The sequence below is a fragment of the Octopus bimaculoides genome, chromosome 3, assembly GCF_001194135.2.
Source record: "Octopus bimaculoides isolate UCB-OBI-ISO-001 chromosome 3, ASM119413v2, whole genome shotgun sequence".
Classification (NCBI taxonomy): domain Eukaryota; kingdom Metazoa; phylum Mollusca; class Cephalopoda; order Octopoda; family Octopodidae; genus Octopus; species Octopus bimaculoides.
The window spans coordinates 157,522,395-157,544,083 of record NC_068983.1 but is presented as its reverse complement, the minus strand read 5'-3'; the positions used below and the strand labels follow the sequence as shown (position 1 = coordinate 157,544,083).

Below are 21,689 nucleotides of genomic sequence, written 5' to 3'. Positions count from 1 at the left end.
TGGACGTGTCATGTTCTCTCCAATCTTAGCAATTATCTCTCTAAAAGCCTAAAATCGAAGAATACTGTTTTTCTGTTCAAAAATAGCACAACCTTTATAACCTGTTTGTCCTTTTCTTATTGAAAAGTTAAATCGATAATTATTAACTATATTAGTAGATATAGATGAAGCAACATAATTTCAAAAGAGATATTTATAGTTTTGGTAATATATTTCAATTTATTAACCTTTTAACCTTTAACATTAATTTTTAAATAGAAATTATCATTATTTATTAATGAAATACATATTCTACTAGATACTACTACTTAGAAAGTAATTTATGCACGACATTCAAATGTTTTTTTTAAACATATTATTTACAACATTTTTTTTCATTTTACTTAATATCAGATTAATGTTTTTATGACACGACCAATTTAATATCTAATCTATTTAGTAGGTCTCGTGTATATTATCAATGCTTATTTTATGACATGAATTAAAAGTATGTAGGTCGACAAGCTACCTTTTTAAAACCTATCTTTTGAACAGGTTTTGTTGTTTTTTTTATCACTTTCAAGGTTGTTTAGTCCTAGATTAACCTTGATTGAGCAGACCTGTTATCAAAGACATTCCAGTCATGGCTACATCATCTTTTTAGGAGTATGTAAACTGAATTGTATAATGTGTCACTTCCTTATGGAAAGACAGTTAGTTCTGATACGAGGGAGATTTGACTGCTATTTTTTAGCCGTTGATTGATCATCTAGAGATTTCTTCGTTGGCTCCAAAGTAAAATTCTACGGCAAACAACCTCGCGACTTGATTATCACTTTAAGCCATTTTATTTCACATGATTTGTGCCGCTAGTGTCCTTGAGAAGGGCATGCATGTCTCCTTCTCTAAAAATATAGGATCGTTAAACTTTATATATTTTAGAACATATTAAGTTACTAGTTGTTCTGAGTAAACTGTTTTGGGAAGGCAAGGAAAAAAAATGAACTCGATTTTTTTTCTTTTCATTTCAAAACTACAAATAAAATTAAAATAATTGAGAATATACAGATGTATTTGCAAACTATCGCCACGCTGGAACACTCGCTGTGAACTAACTGGATTGCTCGACTTGCTAGAAATAACAGCCAAATCTCTTAATCTACACCCTCCTGTCTTAGCAAAAGAAAAAAACATCTCGAATAATGTAGTTCCTAAAACGATGTGATGGTCGTGTTTGGAGCGCCTTTGTTCATAGTTCTGCTCAATCAGGGCTAATGTAAACGACTGTCGTCACTTAGTTTTCTGTCTGTGATATTGAATGATGCTATTTGGAGCCTCTACTTTGGTTACACGTCTACATCAAGAAATCTAGATAGACACCGGTGATATGCTTTCCTCGTAACTTATATAGCTTAATCTTTTAACACCCTACCAAGTACCTACACAGATTATTCTAATCGGCATACAATATACAGATAGCAAACAATTATTTTTATCGTTAGTCACAAGAAGAAAACAGCGCCGATGATTTCAGCCGGCCCTTCTGGACGAGTAAACTCGATGCAGTCCATGTTTAGTTTGAAATTCTCAGTAACCTTTGCAAATAAAATAAACGTGACACGAGTGTCGGTTGGATTCCAGAGGAATTTGAAAAGGATTGACTAGGAAATGTGTTGTGTACGACATCCGGTGGTGAGAGAGAAATTTTGAATGAAAAGAAGAGAAACCAGTTCGGGTGAATGTATGCAGTTTACTAGTCCAGTGCAGAAGCTGTAGTTGTAGTGGTAGGAAAGGCATAGAAAAGAAATATTGCGTGTGAGCCAGCGAGTATAGCATGTCAGTGAGTGAATCTTTGTCAAAATGGCCTTTTGGATGCTGTTTAAATGAGCTGTGTGTAGCAACTGCACTGCATAGATGCCATATATATTTATGTCGAATATTTTCAACCAGATACTATTTTTGAGGAACCGAAATTCAAAATACAATCCTAAATGCTGTATCAGTAGCAGAACCCCAAATGATGTGTTCGGTGAATGAAGGAAAGAAAAGAAAAGTAAAAAAAAAACAAGGATTACAGCAGTGATACTAATGATTACCTAGTATATGCATGAAAACATCCAAGTATATATGGTCCCATAGCTGCTATAAATATTTAGACTTGTTTTAATAGCATCTTTCAAAGATTTATACCTATGTCAGTGATACTCTTAACAAATATACTGTGTATTGCAGTACTGAATTTTTACTTCTAATTAGAAAAGCAATCCTGTTTAAAGTTATAAATATTAAAATGTAAATTATAAATATGGTAACTGAAAATTAATCTGTACACTTTATCCATTTAAAACTGAAGTAGAAATTTAATACAGCTTCAAATTACATTTACATGATAAATCTTAAACATTTCAAATAGTAGAATAGTTTGACAGGATCCAATGCATCTGAGATCTACATAATGCTCCAATGTCTGCATTGGTATGATTTCTATTGCTGGATGCCCTTTCTAACACCAACCACTTTACAGTGTGTATTGGGTGCTTTTTTTTTTTCAGTGCACCAGCAGTTGTGAGATTGCCACACATCTTGCAAGATTAAGATCTTCGACTGAGTGAGGTGACAGTAGAGATAGAGGTGGCATTAAGGCTGGGAGATGTGGAATAATGTATGAGAGAAATGTTCAAAACAGAGGTTTCTTGCTGTAGAGGAACTATATGGCTACTCAACTTGTGGAAGAAAGGGTGGGAATAACCAGAGTGGAACTAGAAAGAGGTAAAATAGTGGTGATGAGCTGTCATGGTGGATCCTCAAAGTTGGAAGGGAGTAGATGTGAGTGGGAACAGGAGAATAGGAAGTGTTTGTGAGTTGAGATTGTAAGAGTATGTAGGGGAGTTAGAGATAGGGAATGGGTTAAGGGATGAATATAATGAAGAACAGGTGTTGAGGGATAATAAGTAGGGGAGAGTAGATGACACCTGTAGAAATTGAGTGGGGTTGAGAGATGGATGTAGTTTATGGTGGATTAAGAGTGGGGATAGCCAGTGATACGTATGAGTTCGGGGTAAGGTAGGAAGAGTGGCTGAATAGTAATAAAGGTACAGTAAGTAGAGAAAAGTGGAGGCGCATGGCCTAGTGGTTAGGGTGTCAGTACCATGATCGTAAGATTGTGGTTTCGATTCCTGGACCGGGCGACGCGTTTTGTTCTTGAGCAAAACATTTCATTTCATGTTGTTCCAGTCCACTCAGCTGGTAAAAATGAGTAACACTGCGATGGACTGGCATCCCGTCCAGCTGGGGAACACATACGCCATTGAAACTGGGAAACCGGGCCCATGAGCCTGGCTAGGCTTTAAAAGGGCGCATTTATTATTTATTTAAGTAGGGAAAAGACTAGTGAGAGAGAGAGATGTGGTTGAAGGTGATCAATGCAAAAAGTGGGTATCGAGGACAGTATTAAAGAAGGTAGGATGGATAACAAAAGAAATGCATTCAGGTAGTAAGAAAGTGAAGTGATATTAGGAAAAAGCTTGTCCTATATCTTCATCAGCCTCCTCTACTTTAAGCTCAATTTACACTAAGTGATCAGTACTTTTTTATTCAGCTATCAGCTATCTTCATCCATTTGCATCACATTTTGCTTCATAAGGTTGTCAGCCTACAAAACTTTAATCCAAATATAATCAACTGTATCAGTTTGGGAGGGCCTGTAAGGATCAGGAAGATTATCCATCCTCCACTGTCTATAAAATTTTAAAAGCACAACAGAACCATATAGGTTTGATCAAGTTAAAAATATTGGTGACAGAATCAGTTGCGTAACCTTACATTATCATTGGGTGATTACAAGTCTGACACCTGTTCTCGATAGCTAGCTGAAATATCTAGAATAAAAGTGTTTTGAGACAACAAATTTCCTACAAAAGACTTAACTCACAATCTATTCCATTCAGTACATTACCTTAACATATTTATCTAAATTCATGTCTACTAGCAAGAGAGAGATTCTCTGTTTGAATAAAGGGTAAATCATATGGTGCTTGTGTATAAAGTGTAATGTTGCATAGTAAGCAAAATATAAGCTTTGGGCAGAGGCTGGAAAAAAATATAGCATGCACAGCTGGGTGTGTAATGTTAAAGTACATGAATAATGTACAAATGAACTGAGAGAAAAATTGGATATAAGGAATCAAATGTTGTGCTCAGGAGAAAAGATTATAGTAGGTTGGACATTTAATGTGTTTGGATGATAACAGCTGAGCAAAGAAGTATTAATGCATGCAAGTGGAAGGTAGCTGTGGAAAAAAACCTGGGAGGACATACTGAAGACCATCTCAACAGACTCAGTCTCATTAAGTAGATAACATTGGAAGGCAACAAGTGGCAAGCTGCTATGCTGGAGAAGGCCTGGCCAAGTCATGCAAGCAGGAGAAAATGAACATAAAAAGGATGCTGGTGATCCACTAGAGTTATTTCCCTTTGCTCATTTAAAAAAAAAATTATGCACATTTTACTGTCCTAAAATTAACTTTTTCTATATGTAAAAACTCTTCTCAAATGATCAAAACAGGCTTGAGTAGCTATATTATGCTGATGAGGCCCACTAAGACTGAAACATGTTCAAAGTTGTCCCTCTGATAGCAATTACAGATCAGAAGTGTGTAAATAAATTTGCTGTAAAATTAATTCTTAATTTCATGAAATTATATCAGTACATCACCTCTTAAAGTATTTATCTAAATTAATGCTATTGATCAAGTTGAGTTATTTCCCTTAGCTCATTTTACTTTTGTTGTGCTCTATTTTATTCTTATATAAATTTGATGAAGTAGTGACATTCCCAGAAAAGCGAGTCTGCATCTGAGTTCAGTTCCTGATTGAGTTAGTTCACTCTACTCACTTCTTCCATATGACTTATAATCAATTGACAAAAGAAGGATAGATTGTCTGAGTGCGTAGCTAGCTGTTAACATATCAGACAATGACTAGTGATCTGTAATCCATTAGGGGTTATAACATGTTTTCTGCAGGTGGTCGTTACATCATATTGTTTTAATTTCCTGCTTCTTGTTCCAAACAATAATCAGCAACCTTTAACATATTTAAACATAGATAATTCAGATTTGGGTGTTCATAGTTTTTACAATTGTTCTTTTAGCAAATATTTCTCAAGTACTGTATGACCTAAATACATGTATGATTATCTTTTAAATTTGAATTATATCTATTAAGTTGTAATGAATGAATTCACATATGATCTATGAATGGTAAACTTTGAGCTCTAATATTTTAGATGACAATATATATTTTTATGTAACCTATATAGTTCCTTACAAACAGGGCTAGTTTAGCTGTTTCTCTATAGATTGAAAAAAAAAAAAAAGACAAAGCTCCTCTTACAGAGAATTTTGCCTTTTAGCTATATTCTAGTGTTTACTTCTGAGTTGCTTATTGCTACATTTCATTATTTTATTATATGCTAATTAATTGGTAATTATCAATTATTTTTGCAAAAAAATTGCTTTCAGAACCACCAAAATTGACAAGACCATATTTCCAGTCTTGTGTTAATAATTAACTAGCGTATTTCGGGGTTTCTTTAACATCACTTGTTGATGAAACTTTGAAATTTATTTTTCATGATTTTGATTTTCTTCAAACTTTAAGGCCATATGAATAGTATTTAAACTAAACAATAAAGTTTTATTTCACCTTGTTATTAATTGTTAAATACAGCTCTTAATTACATTTCTTATTGTATCTAGTATTTTTATTTTAGACCTCAAGGAATGTTGAACTCATCAAAATTGATAAAATTAATGTTATTTTGTGAATGCTTGTATGTCTGATCACTACAGCTTACTTGCATTATCTTGCAAAGTTAATTTATAACCAGGTTATTTTCCTTTGCAACTGCTAGGTCTGCAGATTTTTTAACTATTTTGTTGCGATCTCCTGATTATGTTTTATAAAACATGCTCATTTCATGATCAAATCTACAAGAAGAGTACTATTTCATAAAGAATTTGACAGCATATGTTTTTATACCTGTTCGGTATCTGAAGATGATTATGGAATACAAAAATGAAAGCCAAGTACAAATAGAAACCCCAGAACTATTTGTAATGGCTCAATCTGGTTTAACTGTCCAGGCAAAATCTAAACTAACAGAATTTTTTAAATGTAATTACAAGTCCTTAAAGTACAAATAACTTGTTTTCATAAGTTTTGAATTAAAATCTTCTACCAAACCTTAGTCACAATTTATGCTCCTAACACTAGCTGAATGATAACTAAGTTATTGTACTAAATTCTTTGTTATATTTAAAGCAATTGAAAGAAACACAGATCATCTCAAAATAAATACAGTAACAAAAGGGTTAATTGCTATTTCCTTAAAAAAAAACCAAAGACTCAGCAGTAATTGTTAACTCTCACTGAACAGAGAGATAATTTTAAAAAATTAAGAATTTATTTCCCAAAATATATTTCCATGCTCACAGGAAAATTTAATTGTTTGCAGACAAAAGGAGAGCTATGGTTATATTTCCCTCTGATTGAACCTCATTGGCAAATCATGGTTAGCTCAAGCCTGTTTTGATTAAATAGCAGCAGTTTACCCATATAGAAAAAGAGCTGTAGATAGAAATGCCAATTACTTGAAAATTTTTTGCATATGTTGCTGCCTGTGTAAAATATTTACAAACAATCCAGAAATTTCTCCCACAAATGTAGTTAGTGTATCATAATTAATCATTTCCAAGCATGACAGTAAAAACTGTTAAGTTACTGATTTTTAATATGACATTTGTGTCATCTACAATGCTGTCATAATATTTTATGATTTTTCAAATGAAATATAGTTAAACAATTGCTTTTATTGATCAGTGTTCCATTTGACATTTTTGTAGTATTCTGAAATTAATACACCCATATATTTGGGCACAGTAACTGGAAGGTTGTTAACTGACTGATCACGTGATCACTAGCCAAATATTACTTGTTACTATAGTACAGGTGTGGGCAACCTTTTCAAGAAGCAGGCCAAATGGGACTGATACATCATCAGACAGGCTGCACTACTAAAAGAAAGAAAAAAAATTCAGAAAGTTCCATACACTGCAGTTTGCCCATGATTGCTATTGTGTTACATCCCAACACTAAAAGTAACAGTCAGCTATTCTCCAAATTACACTCATTTATCTTTAAAAAAAGAACTGGACACATTTCACAATGTATTTCTAATACACAAAAAAGCCAGGATGTTCATAGATCTGGTATGAGCTAACATGAAGTTAAACAACAATAACAACCCCTAAGTCAAGTCATTAGACTTCTATCTCTAGTCTGCTTGGCTAAAGATTCCTGTTTTATATATATATATATATATATATATATATATATATATATATATTCTGTTTTGATAATTTCATCAGAGTTTCTTATTTTCTACATGTCAAGTGCTTGTATTCTTGTCGTCCCCCCCCCTAAAGATTGTGGTGAAACATTAAGAAACCTCTTAATATCCACTTCCAGTGGTTTTTGAAGCTAGTGCTTAGTCCTTTTTACTTTCTGTTTTGGGAAGATATTGTCTTTTTCATTTCATCCTTTGCACATTCCAAATCTAATACGGATTGACTGGGCTGGAGTGGTTAAGAGCTGCTCAAAGTATTCATCCTTTTTTCTTTCTTTTAAACTTGTTTTAAGAAGCTCTCATCAGCATTTCGTTATAAGTTTTGATTTGCTTAAGCCTCTTGTTACCATATTTCTGTTGAAATACTCTTCATTTGTTTCAATTAAAATTTTAAATAATGAAGAATTTATTAAAATAACTTTATTTTAAGCTGGTGTTTGGAACATAAATTAGCAAAGAAATTTTCGATGAAAGGTTTTGATAAAGATCATTTTAAAATGAGTTTGTATCATAGAACCTGTGATGGTTTCAGGCAAGTTGATATCAAAAGGGTTAAACTGGTCTGAGGTGTTTCAGATACTATTATTATTATTATTATTATTGTTGTTGTTATCATTGTTACTATCATTATTTTGATGAAAACTCTCAGCTTATTTTACTGGGTATGATGGAAAGTGTCCACTGCCCACAGCCAGCAGACTAAGGCAACACTTGTTCGTTGATCATACTTCAAGAACCCTGCAGAGAACTCTTGCAGTTCCAAGCAATGATGATTTTTGTAGGTGTTCTATCTTTACATTTGTACCAATCTTTTTGAGCCGTGCTGGTGGTTGGGTACTAATAATTCCAAGTGTGCCAATCACTGTTCGTATCAAGTTCACTCTCATCATTGCACATAACCTGCATATTTCCCACTTCAGTTTATCGTAGTTATTCACTTTTCCCTTTTTTCTTCTTTGATCCTGTTGTCACCAGGAATGCTATGTCAGTTATCTGGCATGTTTTTTTTCCTTTCTGTTCACTACAATAATGTCAGGTTTCCAATGTCTAATTTGATGGTCACACTGAATCATTGCAATCCTCTTTCTCAGTAACTCCTGGGATTTGATCATACCATATCTTTGATCTTTCTAGGCCATAATTTCCACAGAGCTCCAAGTGGATCATTCTTGCCACATTGTTATGTAACCTTTCTTATTACACTCGTGTCAATTTTGAGCATTCACTAACAATGTGCAACATTGTTTCAGCCCTCTCTCACCACAGATTCTGAATTTGTCGCGCTCAGTTGTTTTATCATTTCTGCACTTCTCATAGTTTGTCCTCAATGTTTGTTCTTGAACATAAGCACTTCATTTATTATTCTTATTAAGGCAGCGAGCTGGCAGAATTGTTAGCACGCCAGATGAAATGCTTATTAGTATTTCGCCCATCACGACATTCTGAGTTCAAATTCCACCAAGGTCAACTTTACTTTTCATCCTTTTGCGGTTGATAAAATAAGTACCAGATCAACACTGGGGTCGATGTAATCAACTCATCCCCTCCCCCAAAATGATTATCCTTGTGGAAAAATTTGAAACTATTATTATAATTATTATTGTCAGTAAGGTGAGGTTGGCAAAAATTTGAAGTGATTATTATTATTATTATTATTATTATTATTATTATTGCGTTAAAAAACAAATACAGAATGGAAGCAAGCTAACGTGAGTTTATAAACTCTATTGGTTCACTATAAATTTTGGGGGTTCAGTCCCATTGTGTGGCACCTTGGGCAAGTGTCTTCTACTATAAACTCAGGCTGACCAAAGCCTTATGAAAGCCTGTTGTATGTATATATTTGTGTGTATGTCTTTGTGTCCGTGTTTGTCCTCCCCATCATCGCTTCACAACCTGTGTTGGTATATTTACATCCCAGTAACTTAGCAGTTCGGCAAAAGAGACCAATAGAATAAGTACTAGGCTTAAAAAATAAGTCCTGGGGTCAATTTGTTCAACTAAAAGTCCTTTGAGTCTGTACTCCAGCATGGCTGTTGTCAAATGACTGAAACAAGTAGAAGAATAAAAGAAAATATATCTGTGTGTTTGTGTCTGTGTTTATCTTCCACCACCTCTTAACCAGTGTTGGTATGTTTACGTTCCCATAACTTAGCAGTTTGGCAAAAGAAACCCTTAGAATAAGTACCAGGTTTTAAAGAAAAAAACCCTAAGTATTGAGGCAGATCCATTTGACTAAGACCTCTTCAAGGCAGTGCCCCAGCATGGCCAGTCTAATGACTGCAACAAGTAAAGGGTAAAAGATGAAGATTGTAAGCTATCAGGAAAACTTATTTTGCTGTTTGCATTATTCTTTTCTTTTATTTTATTATTTGTTTTAGTCATTAGGATGTGGCCATGCTGGGGCACTGCCTTGAAGAATTTTAGTCAAATGAATCGACCCCCAGTACTCTTTATTTTTTAAGCCTGGTACTTATTCTGTCAGTCTTTCTTGCTGAACCGCTAAATTATGGGGATGTAAACTCACCTACACCAGTTCTCAAGTAATGGTGAGGGACAAATACAAACACACACACACAGATTTATATTCAAAGGGCTTCTCTTAGTTTCCATCTACCAAATCTACCTTGGTCAGCCTGAGGCTATAGTAAAAGACACTTGTGTAAGGTGCCATGCAGTGGGACTGAACCAGGAACCATGTCATTGGGAAGCAAGCTTCTTATCACACAGTCACTCCTTTCATTTGTATTTTTGGATACATTTTATATTTTACTAACCACTCCATACTTTTTTCTTTTCTTCTACATTTAAGATGATAGAATTAAAGTATCCTAGTTTGTGATTATCTCTTGTTTTATTCTACCATTAATTCAAGATCCCCTGAAGTTTTATTACTTATTTGCCCAAACTTGCTTTCTGAATTTTATAGACATGGATTGTGTGGAAAGTTTAAATGACAAGCTCTTCACATACATTAGTAAATCTCTTTGAATGGAGAGCTGAAACAAAGGAGAGTTTCAGAACCATTTTACCTCTATTGTTTAAGCTGTTTGCTTTCATAGTCTTACAGCAGTTATTTTATTGTTACTGGTAAGATTAGTGTTTAATTTTATTGAGCATTGACTTGAAGGCATAGAAGAATGCAAACATTAACTGTAACAATGAAGGAAAGTAATAATGTGTTGTTGAGATTCCTAATTGTGAGTGAATTGGAAGCGTAAACATGAGCTGTTATGTATTTGATAAGTAAGCAGAAGCTCTATTAGCCGCTTGCTCATAATTACTAGTCTAAATATTCCTTGAATAAATATAAATATCTTATATTTTATGATATTGCATTTGGCATGTTCTGTAGTTTGATTTTGTCTTATGAGAATGCTTAACTCAATATATACTTTAATTACTTCATCAAACAGTGTTAATTTTTACTTTTAGGCTCCATTACTGGCGGATCACTATAAAGTGTGTCATTTATCAACTGGTAAGATCTTTATATATTCAAATATATTCTTTTATTTTTGTTTCAGTCATTTGACTGCAGCCATACTGGAGCACCACCTTTAGTTGAACAAATCGACTCCAGAATTTATTCTTTGTAAGCCTAGTACTTATTCTATCGGTCTCTTTTGCCAAACCACTAATTTATGGCGACGTAAACACACCAACATTGGTTGTCAATTGATGGTGGATGGGACAAACACAGACACACAAACATAAACATTTATATATACACAATGGGCTTCTTTCAGAACTAATATCAGATGTTTTATTAGAATTTATATTTGTTTTATAATGGTAAACTCACTTAAGTTATAAAATAGATCTAACAGTAAGACCAATCAAGAAACAGCACTAGATCTTCTTTAAATTACTGTATCAAAAAAGAAATTGGATTACATAGTGTTATATACTTTATCTAAATAAAAGGTAGGCTGGTCTTGGCTGGAAGATCTTTCTTGCAACATAAGCCTGCCTCGGTATTATTTTTATTGACATAGAGCCAAATAAAGGAAGTGGTTCTGACAATAGAGCTGCAGGTATGCTGGGGTTTTTTCTTATCTTTAATCAAATATCTGCTGTTCCAATTATGAACCTGATTTTACTGGCAGTGTCTTTTAGCTCCTTCAAATGCATAGTGGTGTTCTAATAAATAGTGAATAGTATTTTGCTTAAGCACAAGGCATTGGGTGGAGGCGCGTGGCTTAGTGGTTAGGATGTCAGCACCATGATTGTAAGATTGTGGTTTCGGTTCCAGGACCGGGCGACACGTTGTGTTCTTGAGCAAAACACTTCATTTCGCGTTGCTCCAGTCCACTCAGCTGGCAAAAATGAGTAACGCTGCGGTGGACTGGCGTCCCATCCAGCTGGGGAACACATACGCCATTGAAACTGGGAAACCGGGCCCATGAGCCTGGCTAGGCTTTAAAAGGGCGCTTTTTTTTTTTTTTTTACAAGGCATTGGATGTAGGAGGCAATGGTTATAGCCAATTCTCCAAGTTTAGGGAAATGGCTGTTTATTAGTATGTGTTAAAGCTAGAAATTAATGGTTGTGAAGGTTTGAATTTGCCTTTTCCTCTTTTTAAAGTTGAAGTTAATTTGCATAATTTTCTTGTGTGCTTTGCCTATTAACTAATTAACTGATTTAAAATCTATTCCATTATAAATTTTTCTATCACAGCTTTTAAGTAATTGAATCTATGTTTTGAATGATCAAATCTGTTACAAATTCATCAATTAGTCAATATTGACTCCAAATTTCCGTCTGTTTTTACATTCCAAGTTCACATTCCGCCAAGGTTGACTTTGCCTTTCATCCTTTTGGGGTTGATAAATTAAGTACCCCTTCCATACTGGGGTTGATTTAATTTCAGGCCTTGTTCCTAGAGTAGAAAAGAATATTGACTTCGAATTTCTGTACGATTACTCTAGTTTATACTTACAAATACATAGTGCCAAAATCAATCACTTGGAAGTATACATTAGAGGTTATATCTTTGATACATGAAAAGGCAAATGATTGCTGATGGAAGGTTTCCATCACAACTGCTTCACCAAGGTTAACTTGAGTGTAAATAACTGTTTTCTGCAAACAATTCTCAATTTGAAGAGACACTTACATTACATATCCATTGGAGCATACTGGCTTCATTTCTTGCAAGCTTATGCATGTCCTCAGCAGTCACAGCCCCTGTTTCACTGCCATGTAGCATGGCTGTTCGTACACATGCATCATACAGTCTGCCTTTTACTCTGAGCAAGAGGCCCTTTGTCACCAGCAAAGGTAAGAGCTCTCTGAACTTTGCCCAGGCTATTCTTATTCTAGCAGCTATACTTTCAGCGCACCCTCCTCCGCTACTGACTTGGTCACCTAGGTAACGGAAGCTATCAACTACTTCTAGTTTTTCTCCCTGGAATGTGGCAGAAGTAGTTCTCTGCATATTTTCAGTGTTTATTGCTCCTGAGCATCTGCCACATACAAAAACTATCTTGCTAGTTAGCCTTCCTTTCATATTGCTGCACCTCTTATGTGTACGTAGCTTACACTGGGGACATCGTCTTATAGAGTTTCTACCTACACCTTTTCTACTGATCGAGCAGGGCCATCTACCTGAAGGGGTTTGTGGTTTGCCTACTTTCCTACTTATTAGGCCCTTTGATTCTAATCCTTGCTTTCACACCTGAAACTTCTCCTCTAGTTCTGATAGTGACTCAGCAATTAGAGCTAGGTCATCAGCATAGAGGAGCTCCCAGGGGCATTCTGTCTTGAATTCCTGTGTTATCGCCTGGAGGACTATGATAAATAGGAGGGGGCTGAGGACTGAACCTTGGTGGACCCCTACCTCAACCCGGAATTCTTCACTGTACTCATTGCCAACCCTCACCTTACTGACAGCTTCCCTGTACATGTCTCGCACAGCTCTCACTAACCATTCATCTATCCCTAGTTTCCTCATTGACCACCAGATAAGGGATCGGGGGACCCTGTCAATTATGAATATATATATATACACACACATACATAAAGCTATAATATTGACCCAAGTGGGGGAACAGCAACTCAAATTGACAACAGTATGGTAGATAGGGATTAGATATAAAAGTAGGAAAAGCTACTGGACTAACTGGGATAGTCACTGAGATGATCAAAATATCTGGCAAAATGGGATACATGCCAAACGGTCACAAATCAGGTAACACAGGGAAATATTGTGCCCACTGACTGGTATAACAGTACCAATGTGAATGTGAGCTGCTACTAGGGTAAAGGAGATATTTACTAGCAAGAAAAAATTACAAAGCCATCAAGTTATTGCATCAGGCTACGAAGCTCAAGGAAAGAGTTATAGTACAATTGATTAGGAACAGAACTAACCTAGATAAGATGCAGTTTGGTTTTATACCCTCAAGGGGTACCACAAATGCCATCTTCTCATGAGGTAACTGCAAGAGAAATTTTTGATTAAGAGTAAACCACTAAGTATTTGTCAGCATGTCAGTATGTGAATGGCTTTTGAAAGCTGTACAAACTATATACAAAGGTGATGTCAGTAAAGTGATGGTCATAATGACTTTAGCATGAAGGTAGAAGTTTATCAAGGCACAGTCCTCAACCCTCTCAATTTATCATAAATTTACAGGCCCTCAATAGAGGAACTTGAGGCTGACGATTCTTGAGAAATCCTACTTGCTGATTATCTAGTTCTTTTTACTGAATTTATAGTAAAGTTAGAGAAGAAATTCCAGATATGAAAGCAAAACCTAGAATTGAGAGACTTTAAGATAAACTTAGCAAAGACTATGGTGCTAATAAGTAGTAAAAAAAAAACAGGACCCTGGTACTGTCAAGGAAAATGGTCTGGCTCAGTTGGTAGGAACTCTGCATGCTATACTTAATGTAAATTATGCATACACAAGAGGTGTATCAGAATCACAGGTGGGCTTTGTATGTGACACATGCAACAGTGACAATAAGCACTAACAGTGCACCAGAAATAAATTCTTTTAAATGCTCAGAAAGCTCACTAAAAGTAGTTAATAGTTTTTGTTGCCAAGGTGACATAATTAATGGTTGTTCTGAATGTATATTACCCAGGTAAGAACAAACTGAAAAGATTTTAAAGAATTATTACCTCTGCTGGTTGTAAAAAGCTTTTTCCTTTGAGTGAAGAACAGATTGTATGATACTGCTGCATGGTAACACAATGTGGGCCTTGCTTTATCTATCATACTACTGTCAACTCTCACGGCCAATCACTCTGTCCCTCTGCATTGTGATTAAAGTAATTGACTATAGCATGTTCCCTTATAAGACTTAGAAGTCACTTTACTCGCAATTAGTAAAATTATGTTGAATTAAATCAACTACTTGAAAATAGTTGTTAATCCAGTACTTCAATTATTTGGTGACAGTGATTTATCAGTCATTTGCAAAGTGTTAAACTCGTATACCAGAGCAGTACAGTTTCACACTGTGGAGATGATGATGATGTAATATGAAGTTCATAAAGTGCAACTGACAATTCGTTGTGTTCTGAGAGCTTTTTTCCCCTCATGATTTGCTTTAGTCTAATAAGTGTAATAGAAGAGAAGGCAATCTAAATCCAGTCAATTCATCAATCACCACTTTTTCAGTGGGGAGAAAGTAATTTGATAAGAAACAACCTTGTTTTGCCAACTTTTAAGCACAAAAGCTGTAAAGATAAGGTGCTGGATTACTAGCCTCAGCAGTTATGTGCCCTTGAGCAGTGTACATAACTTTTTATCAAGATTGCTTCATTGACAAAATACTGTTCACTCTTTTCTTAGTTGAGTGAGTTTTTTTTTTATCTTTTAGATAGGATGTAAGGTAGTACCCATGACTTGTGATAGGGCCTCTGAAGGTGAGAAGAAGGAAGATGTCCTCAAACTGGAAACTTAGTCCAAACACTTGCAACAGAATAGACTCTGCTAAAGGCACCCAGCGTACCCCATCTGGGTATTAAACCAGTCAGTGGGTTAAGTCTCCCACCCAGCAATAGTATGGACATCCAGCATGGGAAAATATATGTAGAAAATGTTTTGTTAATAAAAATGAAATTTTAATGATAGCAAGTTACAGCTAGTCATAATTAGTTCATTATTTTAATTTCCTAATTAGTTTTCGACAAGTAAAATTAAGTGTTGTGTTTACAGGTTGAAGTTTACAACACAACACCTGCAGCAGTATACAAATATAACATTGCATTTATGAAAATAATGCAATATGAAATTTTTAAGAGATAAAGTTGTTTACAGGTATCTACCTGTCTGTCTTGTGTGTTTGTAAAATTTAAATGTTTATAAAATTTGCTTTTTTAGGGGATATGTTACGTGCTATGGTGGCCTCTGGATCAAAGCTTGGAGAACAAATTAAAACTGTAATTAATGAGGGAAAACTAGTTAGTGATGATTTAGTCATTGAAATAATCAGTCAGAATTTGGATAAAGAAGCATGTGCAAATGGATTTTTGCTTGATGGATTTCCAAGGAATGTTAGCCAAGCAGAAGCAGTAAGCATTTTTTCTTTTTAGTTATCTAAATTATGTATATTGTTTTTTGTGTCTGTTCTGTTTATTCACAGTTCCTCCGTTTTTTTTTTTTCTGATGATGATGTTGATAATTATAATGATTTATAATGATTATAATTTTTAGTTGTAATATTGTTGTTGTTTAACCCTATGATTGAGTAGGCCATTCCAGTTTTTTATAACCAGGATTACATTGTCCAACACATCCTTCCTTTAACCCTTTAAACCAACTATATCAGGCCCAAATATACTATATGCTTTATGTTCAAACAAGGCAGATTTGGTCTCTCATATTTACTCTGCAATTTTCATCCTAAAACTAAACAATGACATCATTAAAATCTAAAAGCTACATGATAATACATGATTAATTTAAAACTTTGTGAATAAATAATCATTACATTTGATAAAGTAACCTGACTGCTGAAGGGTTTAGGTGTGATTTGAGGAAACTTAAAACTTCTGTTCTTAGCAGGCCACTATTTAGCCGTACCTTTGTTGTCTCAGCAGCTATAGTGTGCTAGAGGCAGGAAATATTTTAGAAGTGATAGTGAGTTGGAGGGTTAATGTTGTATACATCATCATCATCATCATCATCATCGTCGTTTAACGTCTGCTTTCCATGCTAGCATGGGTTGGACGATTTGACTGAGGACTGGTGAAACCGGATGGCAACACCAGGCTCTAATCTAAATTTGGCAGAGTTTCTACAGCTGGATGCCCTTCCTAACGCCAACCACTCAGAGAGTGTATACATGTCTATGTAATTTCTTCAACTCCTCATCACCTCCTTTTGTCATCATTATTGCTATCTATATTAGAGAACATTCATTTCACCTAATATTTCCCTGCCTCAGTCCATTCTAACACTTTTCATTTTCTCTAGTTTCATTGATGTTGACCATTCAAATTTGTGTGAACAATTAAGCGTTAATAGAAAATAACAATTACTCCACAGTGATCTACATCTCTTTTTCACTTCATCTTTCCCTTCTATTCTTTTATCTCCTTTGCTTTACTATTCTCTTTACTTTTTATCTTCCTTCTTATTCTCTTTCTATACACACACACACACACACACACACTGAAGAATTTTTTTTGTACCCAACAACCTGCAGCAGCTGATATCCTATTTGCTTTCTTGGTTAAGTAATAGAATGCCTTAGTCTAAGATGAGTAACTCTTTGGTTCCTGACCCTCTGTTGAGTGTGATTTCCATTCCTGAGCGTTGACATGAAAATCCCTGAAAAACTGACATTCATCAATTAAACCTTAGAAAATGTTAATAAATTAAATAAGCTATGTCTCATTTGTAATTAGACATCTCTTCTCTTACTCCTTTCATCTTCTCTCTTTAATTACATCCAGTATTCCTTTCCAACAGATTTATATCCATTGCCAATGGATATAATAATCCTGATATAATATATCAGGATTCTTTTCCTTCTTTGGAAAATCCTTGTATTCTGCATTTGGCCTCTGAGCTGACAACATATAAGCTGTTTGTATTGGTATGGTGGTTCTCTCTACTGAATGCAGGCCAACATCCTTAACAGTGGTGAAGGTGTTGTCAACAGGTGTTGGTGATTAAAATACTCAACAAAATTGTTACATATATACTCAAGTATACAACAAAAATGTAAGTGTCCTCATGCCATCATCCTGTGAAGCCACTTGTAGTGATATTTACTAGTCATCTGATCATTCTTGTCTGTTCCTTCTAGGTACCTACTGTATGCAGTAATGAGTTTTGGGCATAGAACTGGCACTCTTCTTAGCATCATATTGTGATACACTTGTGAGTGGAGAACTAAAGAACAGAGAGATGATGAGGTACCTCAATTGGCCCCTCCATCTCTCTGTTATTTGAGCCTTTGCCTTTATTATATTTTGGGGAAAATTAGCCTTTGTTGGTTTGATTGGTGTCAATGTAATGCTGTGGCACCTGTCCAAATACTGGATTAGTTCAATTCCAAATTGATATCTGTCCTAATACATATGTTAATCTTGATAATGAAATGCTTTGAGTAGGCAGACAAAGTTCCCAGTCACTCCAAGATTATCCCCTTCTTTTGCATTGACTACCCTACAAATGTGTATTTCAGCATTACATATTTACCCATTCTCACTATCACAAACAAGATATGATTTTTATGTCCCAGTGGATGGGTTTGTTATTGTCTTACTGACTGAGAAATTTTTGTGAGGGTCATTCCCTTATCAAGTAAGAGATTCTATTTTGGTGTGTAATAATGATTGAACTTTTCCAAAATGTAATTGAACACAGGTCTAGATTTATAGATTTTATTATCTTTATCAACAGTTGGTTCATCTTCATTTACACAGTGCAGAAAACTTCAGATGGTCATGAATCAGTCTCTGACAAATATTTTATTGAAACCTGAAGTGATGATGAAGTTAATTTTTTGTCACCAGCATTGATCATAATCTGTTTTAAGTGCTAGATTTCTATTGCAATTCTGCGATCAATATAGGCTTCATCTTCACCACAGTTACTAAATTAAAGTTCTTTACATGATAATTATTAGGCTTAGCTGCTTTGACACCAGTAGCAACTAACAGTGGCCACAATGTATGCATTTAGAACAACAAGCCAATCCACATTATCTGACCTTGCAGTAAGGTTGCCTAGGATATTTCTAAGCCTGGGATGTTCAGTAGAGTTGAAATCATCATCAGAAAAGAACCGTCAGTATTACTAACCCAAAGGTAAGCATTAGTAACATCACAATGCCTCTTTCTCCCCACCTTTGAGCAGGTCCCTTCGCTTTCCTATCATGAGCTGGCTGTAAATTTTGTATAGGAACATCTTGTGGCTTGTTATCACCATCTACCATATCATATTTGCTTTTGAAATTACTTTTGTGGTTATAATCAGAGGCGTTGAGAACCCCTTGTTATCACTAAAATCAAATCTGTCACTCAGATCTCTCATAAACTTTAGTAAAAATCACAACAGTGTCTTTCAATGTGAAACAGTTGCTGATTGGTGCAGGAAGTTCATGTAAATCATAGTAGCAAACAGAAGTAGTGGCATAATGGAATACCAGACTGGTGAGATGTAGTCAAACAGTTGTGGCCCTGGAATTCCAAGCCAGCAAGTTTAAAGTGCTAAGGACATTATTATTTCTTCTCAGTCTAATGAACTTTTTGCTTCCCTACTATTTCTAAGTATCAAGCCAAAAGACTAAAAACAACAGAATAACTAAATTGCTCTAAACAAATAATCAAAGAAACTCCTAAAATTCATTTAAAATTATTGAGACAGATGTAACTTTATTTTTTAATTTTATTTTTCAGCTTGATAATTTACTGACAAAGCGGAAAACTGCATTAGATTCTGTGATTGAGTTTTCTATAGATGACTCCTTATTGATCGAACGTATCACAGGAAGAAGGATCCATCCTGCAAGTGGGCGGTCATATCATGTAAAATTTAATCCTCCTAAAGTGGATAATATTGATGATGTAAGTTTTCTAATTATCATTTTATTTTTGATCATATTTTATAGAACCATGAAAAATTGCAATTAATATTCTGCTAAAAATAGCATCTAAATCTCTCTCAAATTACACTCCTAACATTCCAGCTATGACTATTTCATTTTTTTTTTTGCATTTCAAAGACTACATTGTCCAACATTCTTTTTTTAAAAATAGTAAAATATAATTTGAGGGATGCTGTTTCTATTAAGACAACCAGCAATATAAAAGATCTCTCATTGTGTCACACAACTGGAGGTAGCTAGACCACTGTTTATGAGATTCTACTACCACTACTTTACTCTATAGAAGAGACAGTGAAGACAATGTAGTTCCATTGCTAAATCCAAATACTACACCAGTTTAGATTACAATACAACGCACATATCAGAATAGTTCCATCATCAGTTATTTCTAAATTCCCTATTAATTTATCTTAAATCAAGAAACGATTATGATGAATGGCAATACGATAATACGTGATAGTAATAATGAAATATCATTTGTCTTACAGTTTATGTGCAAATTTTTGTTGTGTCATCAATGCTTGATTAATGTAATCAAGTAATGTTTTCATTCTTGATCCATTTGTTTACACATTTTGTACTCGTTAGTACTTTAATCCAGATACTTTTAATCAATCTCTACTTATAAACATTTCTTACATATGTTCACTCTATTTTTGTTTAAATGTCCTGATTATCAAAGGTTTCCTAGACTGTGATACATTTTCTTTTCCATCCTATGTTTTTTAGTTAGAATATCTTATCTATCTTTGTAATACAGGCAGCTGTACAACACATGATTTAAGAGTTGGCTTCCAAACCATGTGGCTGCAGGTTCAGTCCAGCTGTTTAGCACCTTGAGTCTGTCTTCTACTATAGTCCCAGGCTGACCTCAGCCTTTTAAGTGGATTTGGTAGTTAGAAACCGAAAGAAACTCATTGTGTGTGTATGTGTCTTGATGTCATGAGATAGTTGTAAAGGAGTTTCCACTTTTCCATGTAAACATGTGCAGCAATGGGGAATATTACCTTTTTTAGAAATAGGTGAGGGTTGGTGACAGGAAGGGCATCCCACCACAGAAAAATCTATCTCACTGAATTCTGTTTGACTCATCCAAGCATGGGAAAGTGTATATTTGAACAATGATAATGATAAAGATTTGTTTTTTTTTAGTTTATCCAAACATTTACTGTACATTATCAAAGAGACTGTTGATTTGATTGTTTATATTAGCATAGATTCTTATCAAATTTTCAAGTTTCCTTGTCAAATATAATGTATTATTTTTTTGTCATTAAACTGGGTTATAAGTTTTATTAATCTTCATTGAACATGTTTAGGGAATTAAGAAATTTTAATGTGTTGAATTTATAAACTAATATTAATATTGTATTTTTTCTCTACCCAGGTAACCGGTGAATCTCTCATCACAAGAGCTGATGATAATGAAGCAACACTAAAAAAGCGTCTTGAGAGTTACCATTCACAGACCAGTCCATTAGTAGAATATTACAGTAAACAAGGTATCCATGAAGCTGTCAATGCTTCTCAACCACCAAAAATTGTATTTGCTTGCATTCGAGCAGCTTTTGCAAAAGCTACTTCGAAAGACAAAGTTATGTTTTTTAGCCATAAATAAAATTGATTGAATTTTGTCTGGTAAAAACATCATTGCTTATTGTTTTTTTGTTTTTTTTTTATATAAATTCATACAGCAATTAGTCATTCAACATAAATGCACACTCCATTCAAAACAGATGTGTATGTTTCTTCTCTTCCAAAGTTTCTACCACAGTAAACTTTCTTTTGCTTTAGTTTTCAACTATGATCATCTTCATTCAGAAATAATGATAATAATATTTGTAAGGTACCACAACAACTTAAACTGAGAGCTATAGTAATATTGTGAAATAAAAAAGAATATCCTTCACTCTTCAACCATTCTTACATATGTTATCTGTATGCCAGCTAATTCTTCTCCCCAAACTTGCAGTACCTCCATAAACTGAAACCCTAAACTTCCTTCAAAAATAATATATTACTTTACATATCACACCTCTGCACACAAACCACATACAATTAAAGCTCCTAAAAAATATTTGCTACAACTGCTAGCTTTGATGATCTCTCATGCTAATGTTATGAATATATCAATCTCCAATATGACTGGGCCAGACTCACTGTTTTTTCTCTGTCTCTTCTACTATTACTACTACTACTACTACAATCTCTGTTCCTATTTGTACA

The 21,689-nt window shown here is 34.5% G+C and overlaps 1 protein-coding gene across 1 annotated transcript in view; it reads left to right on the top strand.

Moving 5' to 3' along the window:
• The window catches only part of LOC106883940 (adenylate kinase 2, mitochondrial), a 21,697-nt gene extending 584 nt beyond the window's left edge, over positions 1 to 21,113 (top strand). The window contains exons 2-5 of the mRNA XM_014935090.2: positions 10,823 to 10,868; positions 15,725 to 15,915; positions 19,255 to 19,422; positions 20,851 to 21,113. Of these exons, the coding sequence (XP_014790576.1) occupies positions 10,823 to 10,868; positions 15,725 to 15,915; positions 19,255 to 19,422; positions 20,851 to 21,081 (636 nt within the window). The 3' untranslated portion in view covers positions 21,082 to 21,113. The remainder of the gene's footprint in view (positions 1 to 10,822; positions 10,869 to 15,724; positions 15,916 to 19,254; positions 19,423 to 20,850) is intronic.
• The last annotated feature ends 576 nt before the right edge of the window (positions 21,114 to 21,689 follow it).